Consider the following 23178-nt stretch of genomic DNA (forward strand, 5'->3'; position numbering starts at 1 on the left):
TGACACCTCACCAAGTCAGTACTCCACCAGGATGGACGCCTTCACCACCGCTATCACCTCGAGGCCTCTTCTGCATCATTTCAAAGATCCCACACTGGAGACTTACAATGGCACCTTGGACCTAGATGAACACCTAGAGAGCTTCTGAACACTCATGCTCTTGTACGGGTATTCCGACGCATTGATGTGCCGAACTTTCCAGGCGACCTTCAAGGGGGAAACTCAGCCCTGGTTCTCCGGGCTCCCACCTTGCTCCATCAGCTCTTGGGACCAAATTTCCAACCTTTTCCTCGCCCACTTCATCAGTAGCCGACGAAGCCAGAAGCGGTCGACCCATGGGGTTGAGGTCCCTGTGACCTCGACCCAATGGTCTCCATGCACACAACAATCCAAGGCCTCCTCCCTGGGTCGGCCCTTAAGTGCTCTATTGCCAAGACACTGCCCAGAACCAAGGTGGAATTTTTGAAAAAGGCATAGAAGTACATCGCGACCGACATGAAGACAACTGTGGCGACGATAGCAACATGAAGCTGCCAGCCTCATCCTACAACCAGTACACGCCACTCAACTCCACCCGAGCACACATCCTCGTGCGAGTAGGAGGGGAGGAGTATATGAAGTGGCCTGGGAAGAGAAAGAGGAACCCCAAGAGGGGTGACCCAGCAAAATACTGCACATTTCACCGCGGCGCCGACCATCACACCGAGGACTGTTATGACCTCCAAGACGAGATCGAGTCCCTCATCCGCCGCGGATATCTGAAGCTGTACGGTGACACCGACGTCATCACCTTGCCCCAGCAGTAGCAGTTGTAATCAATCACTCATCATCAACACCTCGGCCTTGGGTGTAACCATAGGCTGGGCCATGTAACCACAAGAGCTCGGCCTTGGCCGACCATGTAAACATTTGGCAATAAAGCAGGTTACTCTTACCTCGCCTCAAACCCTTAGCGTATACGTTCTCGTTTTCACCGAGCAACCTTTTGTAGAATACGACCTTTGCCAAGGTTACATGCTCAGACTGGACCTCGGTCCAAGGCACATGACCATTGGAGGTCATACGCCAAGTCGCTAGGCTCCTCACCTCGGTCGACCGGTTGGTCGTGGCGTACAACCTTCACCAAGGTTACATGCCCGGATTGGATGTCAACCCAAGGCATACAACCCTCCGGAGACCGCACGCCCTCAAACGACCGACTGGTTGCAGCATACAACCTTCACCAAGGTTACATGCCCGGACTGGACGTCAGCCCAAGGCATACGGTCCGCTGGAGGTCACATGGCTGCTCACCCCTTTTGACAGGAAATCTAATGGACCTCGGCCACAACTGACGGGGCGGCCCTTGATTCTGGCCTCGGCCACGAAGAGACCCTCCAAGCGAGTGAGTTCTTGTTCAGGCTCGAAGGCTAGCATCGGCCCTTTGCTTGGCACAATTTATGGTAGAACGGACATGTTGAAGGGAACAATGCCATCTCGCTAGACCAGGGCGGTCCGCGGCGCCGACCGGTGTCCATATAGCCTAGGCCGCACACGGGTTTACGTGCCCTGTCCCCAATGGAATGGGTAGCTAGGAGAAGTTGCAAGCCGACGACATGACAAGTTCTCACCTTGGCCACCCCTACGACTGACCTGGCCGAGGCACCCTCTTAGCCAAGGCGCCCTCCTAGCCGAAGCACCCTCCTGGCCGAGGCGCCCTCTTTGCTCCAAACGGGCCCTTGCCCAATGCCCTCTCCAGTAGCAAGTCCCTGGCATTCAACGACATCCTTACGCAAGCACGAGCTAACTGATGCTTATCAACAGGAAAGTGAGCCAACGTATCAGGTTGACAACCAGAATCCTCCTACCTAGGCGAGCGAAGCTGCGGCCATTCCGTGCCAAAGCTTCCTTCGCCACCAAGGGCTCAGCTCGACTCCCCACCAAATTGAACTAAACGACCAGCCCTTTGCACCAAATGCAAGGAAACACCACCATCATCTCGCATACGATCACGACCAGATGCCCACCTCGGGCACGGTCCAGGCCTTCAACGCCGAGACCCGTCACGCATGCGGACAACACCCGTTGCCGGAATTCATCTTGTGCGCAGCCACGACACGCCCACTCATCATCTGCACCTCACACAGTGGTGATCAGCCAAGAAGCTGACGCCTGGCTTGCGCACAGACTCATTAGCTCATCCGAAGCACACGACTGGGGGGCATGCGCACCTCGTACTCATAGAAAACACGGTACCAAGCTCTCTGAAGCCGAGGCCAACGCCTCCGTTCTCTTCGGCCCTCCACAACCTCCTCAAGGAACGGAATCAACACAACAACTAATGGAAGCCCCTCGAAGCCGAGAACGACGTCTACACACTCATAGGCCAGACTACCTCCGATAAGGCCTCTGCTGTAGCCGACGTCTCCATGCTCCCAAGTCGGACTATCCTTAGCAACTCCAAAATCGGGGCCAACACCTCCGTGCCCGAAGACCGCTCTCTCTAGCCTAGCTATAGCCAAGGTCCTTGCCATAGAAGGCCACTCAATGCCTCCTAGCAAGAACGACACTCCCTTCGGCCGAAGCCGAGGTCCTTAGCTAAGACCTCCACCACGGCCTCGAGAGTGGGGGCAAATGATGTAGGCACATTAGGCAGGCCACTGACACGTTGACACGCAACCAAGGGACGAGCCAATCAGCGCGTCTGGTAGGGCGGAGGTCAGCCCCCAGCGCAGGACCAATGGCACATGGGGCAAGCTAGGATGGTCGCTCGCCCAGGGCCGGACTGCATCTTGACTATCTGTGGTGTCTGCTGTTAGGCGACCTCAAGTATAAATAGGGCACGACTCCCCCAAGGTAAGGGGCTAGACTTTTATCTCTCCAGACCCTCTTGCCCTCTAGCTTTCTGGTGACCTCGTCCGAGCTCCTTGGACCTTGTCCGCCCTCACTAACTTGATTGTCGAAGTCCCCGCCTTGGGTTATCACCTGGGGCCTCTAATGTCCCCTTCTTCCGCAGGTACTGACCTAAGCCGACCTTGGGTAGATTTCACCAACCCTCGGCCGCAAAGCACTTTGGGCCCCTCTAACCCTTGGCCTCAGCATCCCTCGGGTCATTCGGCTAGCCAACTCGTTCAGGAAGCAGAACGGATTTATTGTGTTGTCCTTGGCCAATCTGAGCATCAACAGATAGCATTCAAATAATGAAACCATGGCCTTCTAAGAAAATATTACAAACATCCATGTCACATGTATAGTATGCGACCAGGTTATTATAGTCTCCCATAACCAATTTAAGGGGTGTTGATTACAACTCTTTTGGAAACTCAACTTGAGCCTACTCAATCATCATTGCTTCGTTTTTCTTTCTTCATTGAGCTCTAAGTCTGATACTAGGCCTTTTAGATATTAGGTTCAGGTACTTTCATTGTTAATAATATCATGAAAATCCTTAGTTGCAGTATAACCATGGCAATTCTTCTCATAGAGAAGCACAACATTGGAGAATTTGTTCTAGCATAAAAGGCATGTAATGGAACTTAAGCTTCTTGATAATAAGAGCCCTAAGATCCAGAAGAGACATCACGATGTTTAGTATCAACCTCTTCCAATTAATCATCTTCATTATCCAAACTCTCTTGCTGTTGGTTAGTTAAAGTCTTTGCCTCCAAGGAATTAAAGCCGGGCCGGTGAAGTAGATGCATGATCTAGGAGTATTAACAACCAATAAACATGGTTACAGTTGACCAAGTGGTGACAACAAAAGAGTTAACTAAGGCAATCTAGCCATAGAAAATGAAAGATCAGTAATTTTTGCCTCTGAGAATAGTGAACTTTTGGCAACTTGAAGATTATGGGAGACGAGTATTTTATTCTGGTAGTGAGAACACATTTAATATATAATTCATTATAGAATATGACCTATATAAAGTTCAAGTGGGACAAGGCATATGATGATGATTGGATAGGATTTTGGAATATTTCCATGCCAATAGGTGTCCCAAAAAATGGATAGTCAAATGCAAAGTTTGCTTTTGCAACACCTTGCCTGGCTCTTGATTCTCACCCTTTCTATATGTCAGTTGTCAGATAGTTAATTGGCACCAGTTGTTCTAGTGTGGCAGATAGGAAGACTGGTGCTAGGAACTAGGGCTTACTCATGACTAATGTGACTGGTAGGCCTTGGTTTATCTTGGACATCACGATACCACACGGTTAAAGAAATTTTCTTAAGATAATCTCATCCTTCAAGAGTTGATGCACTTATTTTGCACAAATAAGGTTAGGTTTATCTTTTAATGAAATCATAATGTTTAGTGTAATATGATAATAGGCACTCAGTGAATTAACCATTGCTATAGTAGAGGTCATAACCACTTCTCATGAGATCTCAAGACTACTGTGACAGGTATGCCTTGGTTTATGTTGGACACCATGACACCAGAGGTAAAAGCCACTTCTCAAGAGCTCTCAAAAAGCTTTAAGGGGCTATGCCGGAAAATGAAATCATATCATTTGATTCTTTTGTTGTGATAAAGTTCAAATTCAAACCATTTTCACAAAAATTATTTGATTGATGTTCTATAGTCAAAGGTTTTACTCAAACTATCTAAGCAAATGCATTTGTTTATTATCTATATATCCTCTTTTTTTTTCCTTTTTGTTAGTAATTCCTTTATGAGAAAGAATAGAATATACCTAAACCAAAATGATAACAACTAAGAAGTTTTGTGAGAGGTGTTGATGCCCCTAATAAACTGTTTCAATGTGGCACACACAGAGGACCATGTATGGAACTTCATACATGTGTATTACTTTCTTATAAAAATCTACTACTAAATTGAATGGAAAAATCATACAGATCATGTGGCTCATATGTCAAAATGATAAGTGCAAGTTGTTGAATTTTAGATGATTGGAGATATACAAACATAATATCTAATCAGTGAAAATGCTGTTAATAAAGGGTTTTGTTTCAAGTCTGGCTATTAAATAGGCAGTAATTTAGAAGTTCTGATGTAAGCCATTTGATAGGTGTTGTAGTTAGGCTATGGTTATAACTATAAGAGTTCCAAAGTTCGTTAGGTTGAGATTTCATAATTCAAGTTTGAATATGAATGTTGAAAATACTCAGATATATCGCTTTTGGAAAGGCTTCAGTGAAATACTAAAATTTCATTTTGTCATTAATGGTGTCCTTACAGTATTTGATGATGTCAAATTAAGTTTCAAGTTTTTTATGCATCATATTTTCATTAGTCCACAATTCTTTAACCATTTAGCAATCCATTCTTTTCCATTGTAAGCATGTAAAATATACTTTTTTGGTGTCAATAATGGTTTATATCCCATTTGTGTGCAGCATTCATGTGCAAATCTAGGGAAGTAAAGGTGTGATCTTGAGTAATATCAAGTCTGAAGTTTACTGTACATTGGGAACAGTGTTTCCTTGATCAAATGCATTAACTTGTAATTACGTGCATATAAGGAAGTCTTTGTCTTAAAGATGGTTTCTTAGGTAATATCTCTTCCCTGAATTCTCTTCTGATATTTATTTCCCTTATTCAGATGCTCATTTCTCTAACATGTAAATAGAAAGTGAATGACAGACAAGATAGTTCATGTTTGTTCAGGATTTCTTTTGCTTGATTCATGTTATTGTTGTGCACAATTTCTACATAAGGACACATGCTGTTGTTGGTGAATGTAGTATGTTAATCAAAAAACACAGGACTGAACTAAGGTTCTTTGATATTTCAGCATTTAAATAATACCTGAGCAGCAAAGTGTCTGTGTCCAGGTGATAAAGTACTAGAAGCTCGGCCCATTGCCTTCTCAAGCACAATTCTCATAGACTTCTCCTGCTGCAAATGCAGTTGTAGCTGTTCGATCTGCAAATTCAAGCATCATTTATTTCAGAATATGCTACAGCCGAAAATTACAGTGAACAATAATTCAACCAGAATCAGATATTGTATTTAAATTTCTAATATAGAAAGGTTACATAATGGAAGGGAAAATTGGGTTCAATGCACTAGATGAAGGAAATCGGTCCTGGATATAGTGGAATGGTGATATCATATTCTATCAGCTTGCCACAAATACTTAGAAGAAGACTTGGACAACAAAGACGATGAAGCGATTTTCCTGTTTACTCTATTTATTATTAAATTGGTGCTTTTTGTTTGAGTCAAAACTTGGAAGAGAGATAAAAAACCAACACAGCATGTTCCAAGACATGATACAAGTACCACAACAACCTAAACATTAACTTGCATTTTAGATGGTCTCAGCGGTATGTGAGAAAGTACCAAAAATCATCATTAAGAAAATAAATCGTTGCCATTGATATAAAAGTGGATTTCAAACTAGTTGAGCAAAAACAATAGGAATCTCTGTTAGGGATGTGAATATGGTGTTTCTGGAATTTAAAGTGATTTTGTCTGTGTGATTATTGTCATTTTCTTAACAAGTATGCCAATGGGACCTAGAAAACCAAGGCTTCTTACTGTCATTATTTCTTCTTATTTTTCATTTACAAGTGCAGTCTGTTCTGTAGTTACCATTGTCCTTTAATGAGATCTACCCTCTGATAGAAAAGAAGCATATATTATACAGGAGGAAGTAAAAATATGCACAAGAGCAATACATCCAAAAATAAAAAGCCATAGGACAGGCCTGAGACAGAAGATGGTTACATAGGTAGAGAGCTCCCGGTAATCATAAGATTGCTGCCTTAAATAGAGAGCATGCAGATCATGAGATATACCATGGACTCCTAGATGATCTGATTTATTTTGTCATCACTTTGATGGATATATTTGTTATGAACCTTGTAAATTGGTATGTGTTCATCTCAAATGGCTCATCTCAATGCAGTAGACTGGACATATTCCTAAAAGGCAGGGGACTATTTATTAATCAAAATGGAACTTCGCTATCTCATATGCTAACATCGTGTGGATATCCTCTACCTGCAGATATCTATCCAGATATTGTACTTTCACTGGAGGTAATATGATTCCCCCTCCTCCAAAGGGGCGGGGAGAGATTTCAGTTGATGCACAGTGTTGAGCTGCAGAAGAATGTAATGACATACAAAATGCATGAATTAGTTAGATTAATGTCCTATAGAGGACATAATTCAAGTCCAGTTACATATGAAGAGTCATTTACAACAACCAGGCAAAACTTCCTGTACCTTCTAATCCAGTCTTTAGAAGGAGGACTAAATGGACCAAGTTAGATTTGCACTTCAGCAATAATAATTTGGGGAAGTTAAAGAAATATATACCAGTTAGTGGGGTCCTAGAATCTTTGTCAAGGACAGATACAAGAGAAACAAAATGGTCAAGGACTACTCAAACCTGACAGGGATAAAATGCATGCCAAACTTTATGACATTCTAGAGACACATATATCTATTTATGAGTTAAAATAAAAAGGAATGACAACCATAGTTAACATAGCCTAATTTTCACATGCTCTATCAGCATTATTCTTTTCTAAATCTTTTCTCCTTCAACCCCTATACCAATTCAACCACCAAAATATGCACTGGCAAAATAAAGCATGTGAGCCATCAGCCATCATTAATCACTCACAAATAACTGCTTCTATCATCCTAGATCTTAACATTGACCTAATGAGACCCAGAATACAACCTTATCAGAACTTGATCATCATGACAATCATGGAATCTTCATCTGATCATGCATGTCTCTTATTCTCCATGCCTATATATAGACAGAAGATTAAAGTCTGGCAAGAGGCACAAACATGTCAAGATCAATTCTGTGCCAATTTATCATATAAGTCTCTTAACCCCATAAAATTGTAATAACCTATCATAAAATTTCCCTATCAACAAGCTAAAATATAGAAGAACCTGAAAGAACATGATGGATTTAGATGCTGAATGTAGAGGTGATATTTCTAAGTCCTCATTGATCATAGGGAATATAGGAGAAGACAAAAAAGAATTACTTGGGGTAAATGAATTTTGTGACTGCTCAAGAAAATTTGAAGAAACTTTTGAGTTTAAAAAGTTTCTCCTCAATAGTTGTAAGATAAACATGTAAAGAAAGAAAATCAAATTTCACATAGAAATACCATTCTAAAGAAAATACAATTTCCTACACATTTCAATCAATATACCCTTACATGTGTGCTCATACAGATATTTAGCACTCACATTTAAATAAATGTAAGAACAAATATGCAGGTATATGTACACATACAAATAAGTTTCATGTAAAGCAAGACATGTGATGCTTACATCTTTCTCCAAGGAAGCTCGATGGCTGACTGAAGAGCTGATCCTAGTATTATAACTTGGACTTTGTGCCCTGCAAATCCTGGTTGTAGGCTGCAAATCCTGACGGATTCAGAAAAAAGTGCAGCACATAAGTTGACTCTCTTTCTTAGTCCAATCTCTATTATAACTCCTTTTTATATGCTAGTATAAAGTAGTAAGACATGATAATTAGTTGACAAGAACAGACTAAGATTTTTGGTCTTACATGTGATACATCCAAGTTCTTTCCCATGGAATGTGGAACTGCATGTGTCGTGGCATCCAAGTTTGTGTCTGAAGCACTGAAAAAAAAGGCTCATTGATTCATTATCCTACTTAGAGCCTCAACAAGAGAAATTACATGAACATAGCACATTGTGAATATAGAGTTAAGAATAGCTTTTAGTGTACTGCCACATCTCTGTTTCTTTTGACTGGATGATAACATGCATCAAGCTGCATGTTCTCAACCAAAAGGCTTGAAGTTTTGAGAGGGGTGCCACAGTCCTCCATGCCACCGTAATACCACATGTTAACAGGCAACAAAAGAAAATATTTATGAATAATACTAATCTTCATGGCAGTGATCATATGGGATATCCCATTTACTGTTCAGTTGTGAATTATGAGTTTGGTAACTGGCACTCATTGTGAATTTATGTGGAATTAAACAAAGACGTACTACAGAAATATGAACAAGAGAGCTTGAAAGTGAAATGCAGCACTAAAGACCAAAGAGTACTCTTTGAGAAACAGAGAGAATTTATATAACTGCTAATACCAGATGGTTTTCTGGCAAAAATAATGCGATGATAAAAAGTTTCATTCCCACCTTGCCGTCCATTTGACTCCCTGGGGTCCGAACACCCATTATCGGAATCTACTATTCAGTGATAAATGAAACCCATAAAACTAAAGGGCCATAATGCATCTTATAAAACCACAACTAGATATTTTAGCACTCTATATACAGGAATTTAACCGAAAGAGAAAAACCAGTGACAACTTAAACAATGGAAATAAACTGAAAATGGTTACCTACTTCAGATTAAAACATTGAAATAAATTGATACCACCCTAGACTCTCCGAAATCAGAATCCCGTGTCCAATTCAAAGCAAACAAAGCCAACAAAAAAATGATAAAAGAACGGAAAGAAAAGCCAAAGTAAACCAACCTCTTAGTGCGCCTATGTTGGGCTTCACCACTGGAACAAGCACAGTGTTCTTCCACATATCTCTTCCAAGCCGTTTCTTCATCTTTACCTACAGTGCAACCATCCATTTCTCAACCTCTACAGCACCCCAAACTCTCACATTCTTCTTATTTTCAACTTTTAGTTAAAAGATCTAATAATAACTGAGTTAAAAATCAAATAAAACCCAACAAAGAGTTTAATGGAATTCTTTTAATGGTTTGTTTTATTGGAAGACTAAAATACGAATTCAAATTCCCGACCTTGTTAGAGAAGGAAGGAATTTGGTGTAATTATTACTACACTTGCCGAAAAAGCCTGCTTGCTGACAAAATTGAATTCGAGGACTGTAGTATCGTTGAGAGCATTAAATGATATAATTCAGTTTTACCTCTCTCTCTCTCTCTCTCTCTCTCCCATATCCGGACACCGTCACACCGGAGCTCTTTGATAGTCCAAGATCAAACAGAACCTTCTTGTTTCACTGCAGCCAGACGAACCAAAACAAGTCCGGCCCCAACTAATTCTCTGCAGGATAACGAATTGCATTTTTATGAGGGGAATTACAGCGGAGTAAAATTGTCCCGATGCAATGACCCAATAACTAAAATGAATGTGTCCGAGGACTGTCTCTCTGGTTTGCTAGTTGGTTTTGTTCTGCCGCGGAATCAAATCATTTTGAAAAAAAAAAAAAAAAAAGTCAGGAGTCTTATTTGAGATCAAATCAGCCCTAATAAGATTGTTCCCCACAACGTCCCACAGTACACCACCGTCGTGTGTATCCTTGAAAACGATTGAAAACAACTTTTAACAATTATCAAAATATTTATAAAAGGTTCACTAAATGTGCTTCGCTTGTGGATCCGGTCTCCTCAAAATTGTCCCGGGCGATCCATGAATGACGAGATTGTCATTTGTCAAATTTGTCCATATTGGAAAATGTATGATTTCATATTAGAAAACATCCACCAAAGTCCAAACACAAGGCAGACATCACATCGGATGGCCCAAATTCATTTTTGAAAGTTGTTCTGGTAGATTGTACCAGTACAGTGTAGCCCCTACATCATCCATAATTGTTTATTTTGACCATCGGACTCGAACGTCTTCTTTAATCTTTATTGGGCCACTCCTCTGTCTCTGGAAAGTCTGGGACTACCGACTACGGTTGTCCCCACTAGTTACGTCCATCATAACCTGCCACGTGGTAAGTAAATGGAGGAGTCACGATGATTGTCAGATGGGTGGGACCTGAGAGGACATGCCGCATAATAAATGTCCACTGACCACAGGCATAATTTCTGCTTTACTTTGACTTTTGAAAGCTTTGTAAATGTTTTTTTTTTTGTGTCCAGAGTCCAGACTAAGGGCCATGCAAGTAGTACTAGTGAGTTCAGATCACGTTTGAAAATCCGATTTCCAACCCATAAAAATATATCATTGACCTGGAACTAATTTGGAACTTTTACTGGAGTTTGCCAGTCATGATAACGATTCAGACTTTTCTTTCTTTATCAATTTAAAAATTTGCAAGCCTTGGGCACGTACCTCGTTTTTCATATTACCATCATTTGGCTAGTGCATTATTTCCCGACCCCCCTTTGGAATTCAAACCTTGAAAAGAAACAACCAGTCTATTCAAGTTAAATTTTATTTCTTCTACTATTTTCCAGTCGTATGTGAAATTTTGTTATTCAAAACCCAAATAATATATATAGATTCCGATGGCGTACAAAGTAAAGAAAAAATAGAGATTATAAAGTTGCGTAGACCATCTCTTACATAAACCCTAAAAAGTTACTGGCCCACTCCTCCCTCGACCATAAAACGGGATGCATCTGAGGACTGAGAGGGAAACATCACATTGTCGTAAACAAGTCCAGCAATTGCTGCACCGATCAAGGGTCCGGCCCAATATACCCCTTGATTCTTAAAATTCCCACTTACAAGAGCTAACCCGAATGAACACGCCGGGTTCATCGAACCACCTGTAAATGGAGCTGCTGCCAAAGTATTGGCTCCCACTATTAGTCCAATCACAAAAGGCCCGACCACTCCAACCTGACCTCTTCTTGCATCTCCGGCTGCATAAAACGCGTAAACCAATGCAAATGTTATTACACCCTCCACCACCGCTGCTCCGAAGCCTGTCATCTCCTCCGAAATTGCATGCGTCGGAATTACCTGCAAAATCAAGCAACTAACCATCAATGATCCCCGGCCGTTTGTCTTGATCAAGCAATTAAACCACTTCATTACTTACTTGTCCAACAATGGTAGCCACAATATTCAAGAGAAGGCATGCCACGGTGGAGGCCAGCAACTGTGCAACCCAGTAGAACATGGCCGTCGGGACGCTGATATGACCACCAATGGCCATTCCAAAGGTCACCGCTGGATTCACATGGCCACCGGAGATGTTGGCGGCCATGTAAACTGTTGATGATAATGCAAATGCATTAGCAATGGCAATGGCCACTAGACTAGATGGATCGGGCACAGCATCCGGCATTAACTTCCCTGTTAAGAATTAAAATAATAATAATAATAATTAATTAATTAAATTAACAAATCAAATTATGCCCGTCACTAATTATGTGATCTAGTAGGATTCATGGACGATGGTACCAGCAAATCAGAATTTAAATATGTATCCCAAGTCCAAACTCGCAAGAGTAAGAGGATAGGAAGATAACTAAAAAGCAAGAACTCACGGGATGAGATGGTGGATCCAACAGAAGCAAAGACGAAGAGGAATGTGGATATGAACTCAGCGAGGTATGATCGAAGGGCAGTAGTAGTTACAGACTGCTCAAGACGGGTTCCTACCATCGTCAAAGCCATTATTCTGTGTTATTGGCAAATGAAAACAAGACAAGAGGTTGCTGGTTCTCCGCTTTAATTCATGGATAAGAGGAGAGGAGGATGGTTTATATATATAATATATATAGATTGCATCCCAAAATGTGAAAAGCAAAAGGAGGCGACGCTTCTCTCAGTCAAGTCAGTCCCATCATCCCCATGGCATAACCGCATGAGCATCATAACCTCTTGAATTCAAAATTCAACTGCCAATGCCAAAAAGCGCGACTTGTCGTTTATTTGTGCAACTGTCCGTTTACGGGAGTTGCCAATCAACAACGGAATTCGGACGAGTCGGGATCTCTTGTTCACACAAACTCTATACACATCTAGGCAGAGTTTGTGTGGGCAGGAGATCCCGATTGAATTCGGATCAGTCAAACTCATCCCACGCCGTGGACGATGTTTCCCACGCCTCTATCACGGGACGAAATATTTCCCTTGTCATTCGCGAGAGATGTGGAAACAGCAGATCCCGAGTGATTTCCCTTGTGCTGTGGGTGTGGGGTTGGTCATTGGTGTGTCTGTGAGGAGCAAAAGAAGGATTCACCGTCACCGTCTGAATAGTTCCGTACTTCGTTACAAACAATACGGGAACGTCGGGAAGCTATAAGGTGTTCTAAGATCCAATTCGTCCAATATGCAAGACCTCATCTACCATTCTCCATTTCTGACAATTCTTAAATTTAATTATAGCTGAATGAAATGTCAAGCTTCAGCTTAGATAAAAACAGAACTAAGAGTAATTCCAAGCTGCCCAACCACATATTTAGTAGTTTTTTTTTTCTTTGAAAGAGGGATGGGGGGGCGCTAAGAGTCGAACATTGTCACTAGTACAAATGTATGGCATAACTAGGCAACAAGAAATATGGTTTCCAGACGCCAATGCAAGTATTTAATAGTCACATATGATACTAGAGTACCAAAAGTGGGCCTCCTATATATTATATATCCTCCAAGCCCAGGTAGAAACTTGAATGATTTTCCCCAATAAGTCCAACAACCTTGTCCATTGTTCCATCGGCAAATCGATCCCACAATATCACCATCTAGTATCTTCTATTCCAGAAAACAGACAAGCTCCTGCCATTCAGAAAAAAAAAAAGTGTAAAGAAAGAAGGAATTAGAAGTAATTTTAGGAAACAACGACACAATATATAGTAGTGATATACAGAGTAAAAGGATCAAGCAGCAAACCTTAATTAGTATTTCGTGAAACCTCATGAGCTACGGAGCAGCAGCAGCGAGTGCATGCACTCGTATGCCCGGTGCAGGCTTTCAGATTGCCCTGCTGCACCGGGATTGAGTAAGGGTTGGTTGATTGCTAATCAGAGTCTTCGTAAACTTCTCCATCATCAGATAATTCATCAAATGACCTTATATCAAGTTGGTAACGAAGGATTCCTCCAATGCCACCAAACCCTCTGCAGAACTGAGACCCTTCTTGTGATTTGTTAGTGACAAATTCAAGGCTGCAACCAAATCGCTTGTACTCGTTAGCAAACCACTCAAGCAGTGACATCTTTTCCTGAACCTCCAATTCTGAACTAGTGGCTGGATCCCGGAAATTATTTTGATCGGTCTCTTGATCCTTGTTCAGGTGCTTTATGACAATCTCACCTGTGGAACTGTTTTTCAGCACATACCTGTTAATATCCAGATTTTCCCACACAATTAGCGTTTCAACAGCACCCATCTCCAGTGCTTTCAGGGTGTCATCTACACCAAAAACATACTTGCCAGTATCCTGGCTGATCTCCTCGAAATACTTCCCAATCAAGCGCTTCTCCTGAATGAACTTTACATTGGATAGAATCTCCGAAGAAAGCTCAATGGCCTGATTGAAACCATTCTCCCCTCCATAAGAAACATCAACCACATTAAGTATCTTGGCCTGGAGGCGAGGATCAAACATATCTGATTGGCTCAGCTCTGTCTTGAAGTCAGCTGATCCTGCCAGTATTAATCCAGCAACATTGGGCTGGCTGGTGGCTGGATTGATGAAGAACTGTGTGGCAAGTTCAGCTGTTTTTCTAACATAATTGTGTCGTTTCTCCATACGAAGGCGAGCAAAACGCAGAGCAGACTGTCCTCCTCTTCCATGTTTCTTTGGAAGATCAACAGTGAATTTGTGGAGCACTTCGCGTGTGTTTCCACTTAATGTTCCAAAAAGTGTCCCATTCCCATCCATGACTATAAAGCCAAATTTATCATCAGATTCCAGGAGTTCATTTAAGGCTTCAGTGTGGAACTTATTATCACAGAGGTAGAGTGATGCATTTATAGGCTTGAAAGGCTCAAAGTCAATGGTTACCTTCTTTTCCTTCCCATCTTCAGTAACAATTGTTCCAGTGTACAAAACCAAACCATTCGGAGGAACTTTATTGTACAGTTTCAACCTCTGCTGAGCAGAAGTAATGGCACCCAACACTGACTGACGGTTAACCCTACTTTTAATGTTTGAAGCAGTTCCAAATTCATCACCCAACATCTTAGTAACCCGAGATATCTGATCACGTGGAGGCATGATAAGAGAGATCATGCTGGTCCCATTACCTCTTGCAGCTTCCAGTGCCTTGATCAATTTCTTGATCTTCCATATCTCAATATTCTTATCAGTTTCATGACCATCAGCCATTTTAACTGGATATGAAGCACAGAAAGGCAATACACCAACCTGCAAGAACAGCATATAATCAATTCAAGTGAAGCATGTTTACATGCAAACAAACCCAAAGAAGAGCAAGACCCATCAAATTTACAATGGAAGGCCAGAAAACAATCAAGAACCACTATAAATTGCATCTATAATATGACATGTTTCAATTAAAAACTCTTATTTTTGTGAGAGAAACAACACAAAGGATTATAGCCTTGACCATGGGGACTTTACGTTCAGCCAATAAAGCTGCAGTTGTCCTTCACGGCCTAAACATAGGTTCCACTGTGATTACAAAGCTACTACCTCCAATTTTAATTTATAACTAAAATCAGAATTTCCTTAAAACTTTTTATCTTGTGTGCAGGGCAGCAGGGGTAGAGGGCCAGAGTTGTAGCACAAAATCTAAAACCACTAGAAATAGTAAATCAAAATCTATAGAGAGTTTTCCTTTAAATTTCTTCTTGCACTTCAAGTTAGAGAAGTTGAGCAGAACATAATTAGAAAATTCATGTACAATGTGCATACTATTTTCTTAAGAAACTGCCCCAAATTGTGTTTTTTTAAGTACAGAAAATATACAAATAATATACATTTACATATATATGCCAAGCCTTTCATTCTTAACAATCTTTCTACTGTATTATGTTGATCCGACATAATTTTTTTTATATTTGTTGTTCCTTGTTAACAAATTAGACAAACATTTCCCACATGTCATATATGAATCCATCACGGAGCAGAAAAATAAAAGTTGCTTTCCAGAACTTGTGCAAATGCACCCTGAATCTTACAAAACTCTTAGACCGTCCAATAAAATGATGTACCGTTAACCAGATTAAATCATCCAGTTCCCTTGCCTTCAAATACAAATATCTAAGATATAACCTTTTGATGCTGGATTGATCATCTGCATCTCTAAAATGTGTCGTCATATGATTGTAAGTGTATTTGAAAATGGCATATATAAAGCCCAGGTTATTCCTTTCCTAATAAATAATAATATGTAGTTAGTCCATAGGAAAAACTATCATATGCTGACCTATCTCCATGCTCTAATGCCTGTAACTAATATACATTATAAAAAGAGATAGCATGTTGATTGGCAGTGACTGGTGGAGACGTGGCAGGGTTGAAAACGAGGAGAAGATATGTTGGCTTTCGAAGGACAGGATGTTACAAAATCAACTTTAAACAGAGCTTCCCAGGAAAACTCAGGAGGGACGGAAGATACAGGGGTGGAGAACGAGAAATTCTTACTATGGGTATGAACAAAACCAATGCGGAAGGGCGGAAAATCCTTCTCAACCTAAGACACTAGGAAGAAGAAACGAATCCTATGCGGAAGAGGCCAGAATGCCTACCTGGTCAAAGGAGGGAAATGTAGTGATGAAAACAGGGACTGAGTACATCTACCTTCTACCTGACGGGAAGGGGGAGAACGAAAGAAAAAAAATTCTAAAGACTTGTTTGGTAGGGGTAGTGGAGACGTTGCTATCAGTTAAGGAGCTTCAGGCATGGGCATTGAGAAACTGGGATCTAACTCTGGGAGTTAGAGTAAGGAGGATGGCAAGAAATAGATTCCTGTTCATCTTACCTTCAGCGGCGGAGGTGAATAGGATTCTAAATGAAGGGGCAAGAAACATCGGAGAAGCCCTGCTCCATTTGTATGCTTGGGAAGAAACGGAAGGCTGCTGGCAGATGGAGACTGGACAACCAGAATCTTTTTGGCTGAAGATGGTTGGCCTGCCTATGCACCTATGGAGTGAAGGTCTGGTGAGAAAGAAAATTCATTTAGTTAACTGGGGAAAGGTGTGCAAACAAACAAAAAAAAAGAATGGAGGGCCGGTAATTAGAAGAATTCGGGAAATGAACTTAGCCTTACTTGGCAAGTGGTTTTGGAGGTTTGGTAACCAAGGGAACTGTTTGTGGAGGAGAGTAATCAGAGCAAAATATGGTACAAGAAATGAAGGATCGTTCCCTAGTGATGTAAATCAGTTGAATGGTTGCTCAGTCTGGAAGGGAATTGAAAAAAGCTATAATGCTTTCAGCAAGGAAATAAAATTTGAAATGGGAAGGGGTATTAGGGTTCATTTCTGGCTGGATCGATGGAATGGTAACAATGTACTAAAGGATGACTTCCCAGAATTATTTGAAATTGCAACAAACAAGGAGGCAAAAGTAGCTGAATATATGCAGTATCAAAATGAGGTATGTTATGGGCCTGTGCAGTGTCCATAACAAGGTACTTGTGTGGAATCCTCGCTTCAGAAGAGCTTTGAATGATTGGGAGATTGAGCCATTTAGTAGGCTTCTTCAAAAGCTGTACAACACTCAAATCAACCCCAATCTAGAAGACAAAAGACTTTGGATTGCAGATAACAAAGGCCAGTTTCTCAGTGAAATCTTTCTATAGTAAACTGGCAAAAGAGTAAGATGACCTGGAATTTCCTGAGAATGTAATATGGTGCAAACACATTCCATCGAAGGTCTCTTTTTTTATTTGGGAAGCTTACCTCAATAAGGTTCCTACTAGAGACAACCTGGTTAGGAGGGGTGTGGTGATTGATTCTAAAAGATGTGTTTTGTACAACAGTGATGATGAGACCGTTGACCACCTATTACTGCATTGCAGCTTCACTCACAACATATGGGTAAAGATTCTCAGAATTTTGCAGTCAGAAGTTGCTGCCCAGAAACAAGATATGCTATCATAAGCATTCCAGGTTGGTGGTTGAAGGTGATCCATGAGTGGTAATTGGAGTGGAAAGGGAGGCAATATATCCTTTGCATTATAGACATCATATTGGAGAAGTAGTGCCCCTTGGCATTCTATGAATACCTCATTCACTTAGGAAAGGACAACAGCTAACCTTTGAATTTGGGGTGGGGTGGGGGTTGGAGAAGAATGCTCCTTCATACACCACAAAAAGGACTTCTCTCTATCTAATAGAGTGTCAACAATGTTTGTATAATTACATATTTCTTAATGAAATCTAGACTTGTGATTAATTGTAAAGAAATGGAAACTGTTGTCAAACATTATGACTGAAGATAAACCTCTCGAGACTCAGCTGTAAATGTTTAATAAAGTTGGGCAGCTGAAAAACAATTATTGAGGACCCTGGCAATACAAGCACACTTAAAGAGAAATCAGACGCCAAGCTAGAGAAGTGGATCTACCCTCACTTAGACTCGATGATTATCTAACCATATGGCAGATGTGCAGATGCACTGTCCAAGCAAATAGCCAACAGGACCCAACTGTATTGGGGATTGGGGTCATTTCTATGGAGAATGAAAGAAAATTGTAGGGCAAAATGTACATAAGGGCAAGAGTTGTTAACAGGTTAAGTAGTAGAGCTAGCCTAATTTGTGGGGATGCTTGGTATAATTCAGTTGTACAATTCAAACATTATTTTCATTTACCAATAAAAAGAATTATGACTTATTGATCAAAACAGAACATTAAGGCTGAAATTGTAAGAATAGCCAATTAATTTGGTTGTATTCCAGTTCAACATTAAAGACCAGAATCTAAAACTTGTACGTGGCTGGCAAATTGTAGAAACTCAAATTCTCATAATTGTGACCAGCATCATGGACAAGCACCATTTTGTATTTAAAGAATTGCAGACACCAAACCAATGTGCATAAAAAAGAAACAAATACATAAACAAGCAAGACTTCAAATAATAATAATGAGGGTAAAAGGCTTAAACCTCCCCTAAATTTGAAGATAAATACTATTACCCCCCTTCTAATTTCTAATAGGACTTAAACCTCCCCTGTCAGAATAAGATTCCATTTTGTTTAGAATAAGATTCCATTAAATTTAACAGAAACAATAAAAAGATTCTTTTATCCTTCATTATTCTTTAAATTTAAAAAACCACCCAAACTAGCAAATAAAGAACTACCACTGTTTTCTTTCCTGTAAGGATAAAATTATACATTAAATCCAAAGGAAATTACATCAAGAGGAACTAAAACCCATTCAAGACAAAGCCTTCACTCTCTATCAAAGACGCCCATATATGAGCCAATTTATTGTATCATGACTAACATGATGAAACACTAGCTGCATAAAAATGATGAAACACTAAACTGATTAATAAGAGATTTAGAATCAACAAAAAGGATCACAAATATGAATATTCCAGCTTGTTCTGTATGAACCCGATAACAATCTGATTCTCTAGTCATTAGAATGCATTTGTCCACAAACTTCTGCACACTTTGAAGAGTTTTATACACCGTATATGCCACAGCTACTTCTACATCGATCAGCAATAGGAACAGGATGCACCCCAACCTCCAAAACCTTCATCTAACAACCAATGATCACCCATGCAGTCATAGCTACTTCCCCTTCAATGAACCATCAAAGTTAACTGTTATATCGGTATGATGTACAAACCCATCTCTTAGTTTGGGTAATGATTCAACCACTGACATAGAAACCCTCTGGAATGCCCACAAAATGAAGCACTTAGGTTAAGAAATCAGTGCAAGCAACCTCCAAAATCGTGTTCTGCAACCATTCTATCAAAAAGCTAGATGCAACCATGTCTGGTCAATAGCCAAGGCTCAACCCAGATAAGCAATGTGACAATACCGTGTGGTGGTGTTGCTGGTGAGAGGTAGTCGTTTGTGGATTGCAGATGTTAGTGGTTGGGTGGTAGTGGTACAGGAAGTGCAGACCTCTATCACGTTTTTGGGTATGCAACACACTGACACACTGAGAACGGAGCAATGGACAATAATGGACAGAATTGGGTTTTAGGGAAAAAGAACTCCCGCATAATGTCAAATGCTAACGGATTTGGACGGAATGTTAACATAGGGGAGGTTTTTGTCTTATGATGTCACAAAGCAGGGGAGGTCTTAGTCCAAATTGAAAGAGGCGACGTTTAATATTTAGGATAAAATGAAGGGAGGTTTAAGTCTTTTACCCAAATAATAATAACTAATTAGAACATCATACAAGATAATCTACTTTGATCATGCATATTTTTTAAATTTAAAATGACCAAAGTTGCAACATCTTAAAAGAATTATAAATTTTACTTGCTAAAGTCAATACCTCTATCTAAAATAGTTGAGTGTAGGATAGCATTGTATTTTACTTCTCACATAAAGGTACTTGATTCCTCCTAATTCATAAACTGATTGTTTATTTGTGTGGCATAATTTCATGACCATGTAAAATCCTTCCACAGTTAGGGGGTTTTAGTTCAAAATTTACTTTGGTAGGAAAAGTATCAACCACATAAATGCAGTAAAAATCCAATGGTTACACAATCTAGCAAATCCAATGGTTACATTATTCATCCCAAGACAAGTGGCACCAAAAGAATGCAAAATGCAGTAAAAATCAGATAAAAGAAGATGGGTCCAAAAACTTGGGAAGATAGGGGGGATAAGACTGGAGAACAGAACTTTGGGTAGTAGTCAAGTGTATGTATCTGGAGGAGAGAGAAAGGAGAATAATCACACATGTACTTTAACAACACAATTTGGACCACATTCAGCAAGAAAATATTAGCTTTGTGTCAAAATGAAGAAGAAACAATGTAGAAAATATATAATTGAAAGACTAAATATCCAAATCATAAAACTACTTGAGATAATGAGCCAAATGAATATTATCAATGATGACAACATAAGTTCATATCAGAAAAGTTCACAAATATCAGATAAGTTTACCATTACAGCAAGTCATGGCCCCTAACGTCGGTTCGATTTATCTGGAGTATTGGAAGAGGTCAACTGAATACGGCCCTAACCTTTCGCATTTTCTTTTTCTTTTCTTTTTTTCACAAAGTGGCCTCTCTCAAACAAAACATTAGATGAATGCACGGGAAATTTGTAAAAAAAAACAAGATCAAAAGATTTAAGAAAATAGAAGCCCAGTAAACAAAATTTCAAATCATGCAGTAATGAAATACCCCCGCCCCCCCCGTTGGCCAATAAAATAACAAGGAAAAGAGGGAGCTAGAATATGAACATTAAACCGTCAGGCGATGATCATTTAGAAATGGTAGCTCTAAGGAAACAACCATACCCTAAATCGACCACGTATGTACACGCGAACAACATACCGAAACGATCAAACCCCAAATCACACAAAGATACACAGAGCTAAACAAAAATCAAATGCTGAAAAGCTAGAAATAGAAATCATAATAGAACGGATCAAATTACTACGCACTGAATAGAACGGATTATGGATAAACCTAAATTCCATATAAAACAGATCTGAACTAGCAAAAAACAATCAGATCTAGTGATAATGGTGAAGAGGTATACCTATATGAAGCTAGATTTGGCCCTTCACGCGGTGGAAGAAGAATCCCTGGAGGGGAGATTTCCCACTTAGCGAGGAACGAGAAAGAGAGCTATACGGAAGATACGGCGTTTCCCTTATTGTTTCCGTTCCACTCGTTAGGGGTATATTGCCTTACCTTACCTGAATCAAACCCTCCAATTTGTCTGGTAACGATGAGTGTCCGCACACCGCAGTCCGCACGTAGACCCGATACAAATACAATCGGGTCCATTAGCCCTCGTCTATCCTTGCGTGTAGGGATGTCCACATATTCGAAAATCGGATTTCGAATTTGATATTCGATATAATCGAATCGAATGCGAATAATTCGAATATTTAATTGGTCGAATTTAGTTATTCTATTGGAATAGTTAATTAGATTCGAATTGGGATATGACCTGATTCAATTCAATAAATATTCAAATTTGATCAATTATTTAATTTTTATATATAATATATAAAATATTTTATATAATATATATACTAATTAAGTTATATAAATAATTTATATATTTATATACTTTATATCAATAAAATATTTATTTTATATATTTATTAATTATTTAAAATAATTAATTAATCGAATCAAATTGAATCGGATATTTAAATATTTAATCAGATTTGAATTCGGATATTGAATCGAATCCGAATATCAGATATTCTAATCGAATTTGAATTTGGATATTGTCTAATCCAATTCGGATTTGATCCGTTTACACCCCTACTTGTGTGGGCTAATTGGGTTGTGCGCCTGTGCTGAGAATTTCCCACGATGGAATCCTATAAAAATGTAGAGTGGGTCCAAATGGATTGTTCCGAATCCGATCATGCTGTTTGATTTTGATATTTCTATCGGATTTTCGGATTTGATCGAATTTAGATCACCCTATATATGTATTGGATTTTTTATAAGGTTTTATAAAACGAAAATTGTCTAAAACCCACCGTCACTTTTTATCAATTTTCAATTTTTACAATTTTTCTTAGTCTCACCATAACTTTTTAAAACTTCCAAAACTCACCATATCGGTGACTTGACAAACGGGCATCATTAATTTACTATTTTACCCTTCTGGTCAATTCGTAGTTTAACACCAGCATTATTTTCCTTTCTTTCCGACTCTACCCCCCCCCCCCCTCCTCTCTCTCTCTCTCCATTACAGTATTACAAGTTTTGAAACCATGGTGATATCTTCAAACGGGTCTCCTTCCATTTCAAATAGAACTAACACTAACTCAAGCACCTAGGAAAGCAACTGCGAAGTTAGGAGGAGTTTCGGTGGAAATTCATTTGCAAGACCCTCAATCGTTCCTCATCAAAGAAGTTTTAATCCGGCCACTCCGGCTAACACCACCACCACTATAACCGTTCATATCTTCAAACAGAGGAATTCTCTTTATATCATCTCTTCTTCTTCTTCTTCTTCTTCTTCTTCTTCTTCTTCTTCTTCTTCTTCTCTCTCTCTCTCTCTCTGGTTTCCCTTCACCTCTTTCGCCCCCTTCGAAGAGAATTGCAACTCCAGGTATGATTACTGATGGAGAGAGACTTGGCCCGACCCCTTGGCCGTGCGACACGTAGAAGCAACCGAGAGTGACCTGGCAGGAGCGCCAGCTCGGCACGGCAGCATGCCCACGACCCGAGCTCCCCAAGGAGCAACCCGAGCTCTCCTTTAGAGGCCCTGAGCCTTACAAGGAGTGCAAAGGGCAAAAACCCGAGCTGACCCACCTCGAGGCAGTTCGGGCCACACTTCTATCCGAACTCAAGACTTCACCTCGCACACCACTCCGACACTAGGTTGCCTGATTGAGCAACCGCACCCGACGCCAAGGAAGCCTGTACACGGAGGCGGCACGCCTGAC

The 23178-nt window shown here is 40.3% G+C and overlaps 3 protein-coding genes across 6 annotated transcripts in view; all 3 read right to left on the reverse strand.

The window, feature by feature from the left end:
* The window catches only part of LOC148880425 (uncharacterized), a 35970-nt gene extending 25819 nt beyond the window's left edge, over nt 1–10151 (reverse strand). The window contains exons 1-5 of one of the 4 annotated variants that reach the window (XM_088962331.1): nt 9858–10151; nt 9449–9536; nt 8499–8574; nt 8255–8353; nt 5751–5867 (exon numbers count right to left, since the gene is read on the reverse strand). In XM_088962331.1, coding sequence (XP_088818457.1) covers nt 5751–5867; nt 8255–8353; nt 8499–8525 — 243 coding nt within the window. In that variant the 5' untranslated portion in view covers nt 8526–8574; nt 9449–9536; nt 9858–10151. Of the gene's footprint in view, nt 1–5750; nt 5868–8254; nt 8354–8498; nt 8575–9448; nt 9693–9729 lie in introns of those variants that run through there. The other 3 variants (XM_088962332.1, XM_088962329.1, XM_088962330.1) reach the window with 3 other exon arrangements.
* Nucleotides 10152–11151: 1000 nt separating this feature from the next.
* Nucleotides 11152–12487, reverse strand: LOC148880426 (putative aquaporin TIP5-1). The gene is made up of 3 exons (XM_088962335.1): nt 12181–12487; nt 11730–11986; nt 11152–11650 (listed from the first exon to the last, which is right to left on the reverse strand). Exons 1-3 carry the CDS (start codon nt 12308–12310, stop codon nt 11264–11266), a joined length of 774 nt encoding a protein of 257 aa, XP_088818461.1. The 5' UTR covers nt 12311–12487; the 3' UTR covers nt 11152–11263.
* A 508-nt stretch (nt 12488–12995) lies between these two features.
* LOC148880427 (eukaryotic peptide chain release factor subunit 1-3) lies at nt 12996–21386 on the reverse strand. The gene is made up of 3 exons (XM_088962334.1): nt 21300–21386; nt 13526–15005; nt 12996–13411 (listed from the first exon to the last, which is right to left on the reverse strand). The coding sequence occupies exon 2, from the start codon at nt 14964–14966 to the stop codon at nt 13653–13655; it is 1314 nt and encodes a 437-aa protein (XP_088818460.1). The 5' UTR covers nt 14967–15005; nt 21300–21386; the 3' UTR covers nt 12996–13411; nt 13526–13652.
* Between the last annotated feature and the right edge of the window lie 1792 nt (nt 21387–23178).

The sequence above is a fragment of the Nelumbo lutea genome, chromosome 1, assembly GCF_056320005.1.
Source record: "Nelumbo lutea isolate HS-2025 chromosome 1, American lotus-T2T, whole genome shotgun sequence".
NCBI classification, from domain to species: Eukaryota; Viridiplantae; Streptophyta; class Magnoliopsida; order Proteales; family Nelumbonaceae; genus Nelumbo; species Nelumbo lutea.

Excerpts from the sequence above, each read along its gene's own strand:
- LOC148880427 (XM_088962334.1), bottom strand. The coding sequence starts at position 14,966 with ATGGCTGATGGTCATGAAACTGATAAGAATATTGAGATATGGAAGATC.
- LOC148880426 (XM_088962335.1), bottom strand. The coding sequence starts at position 12,310 with ATGGCTTTGACGATGGTAGGAACCCGTCTTGAGCAGTCTGTAACTACT. Across the intron at positions 11,987-12,180 it reads TGGATCCACCATCTCATCCC|GGAAGTTAATGCCGGATGCT; the intron begins GTGAGTTCTTGC and ends AATTCTTAACAG. Across the intron at positions 11,651-11,729 it reads TGGCTACCATTGTTGGACAA|GTAATTCCGACGCATGCAAT; the intron begins GTAAGTAATGAA and ends TTGATTTTGCAG.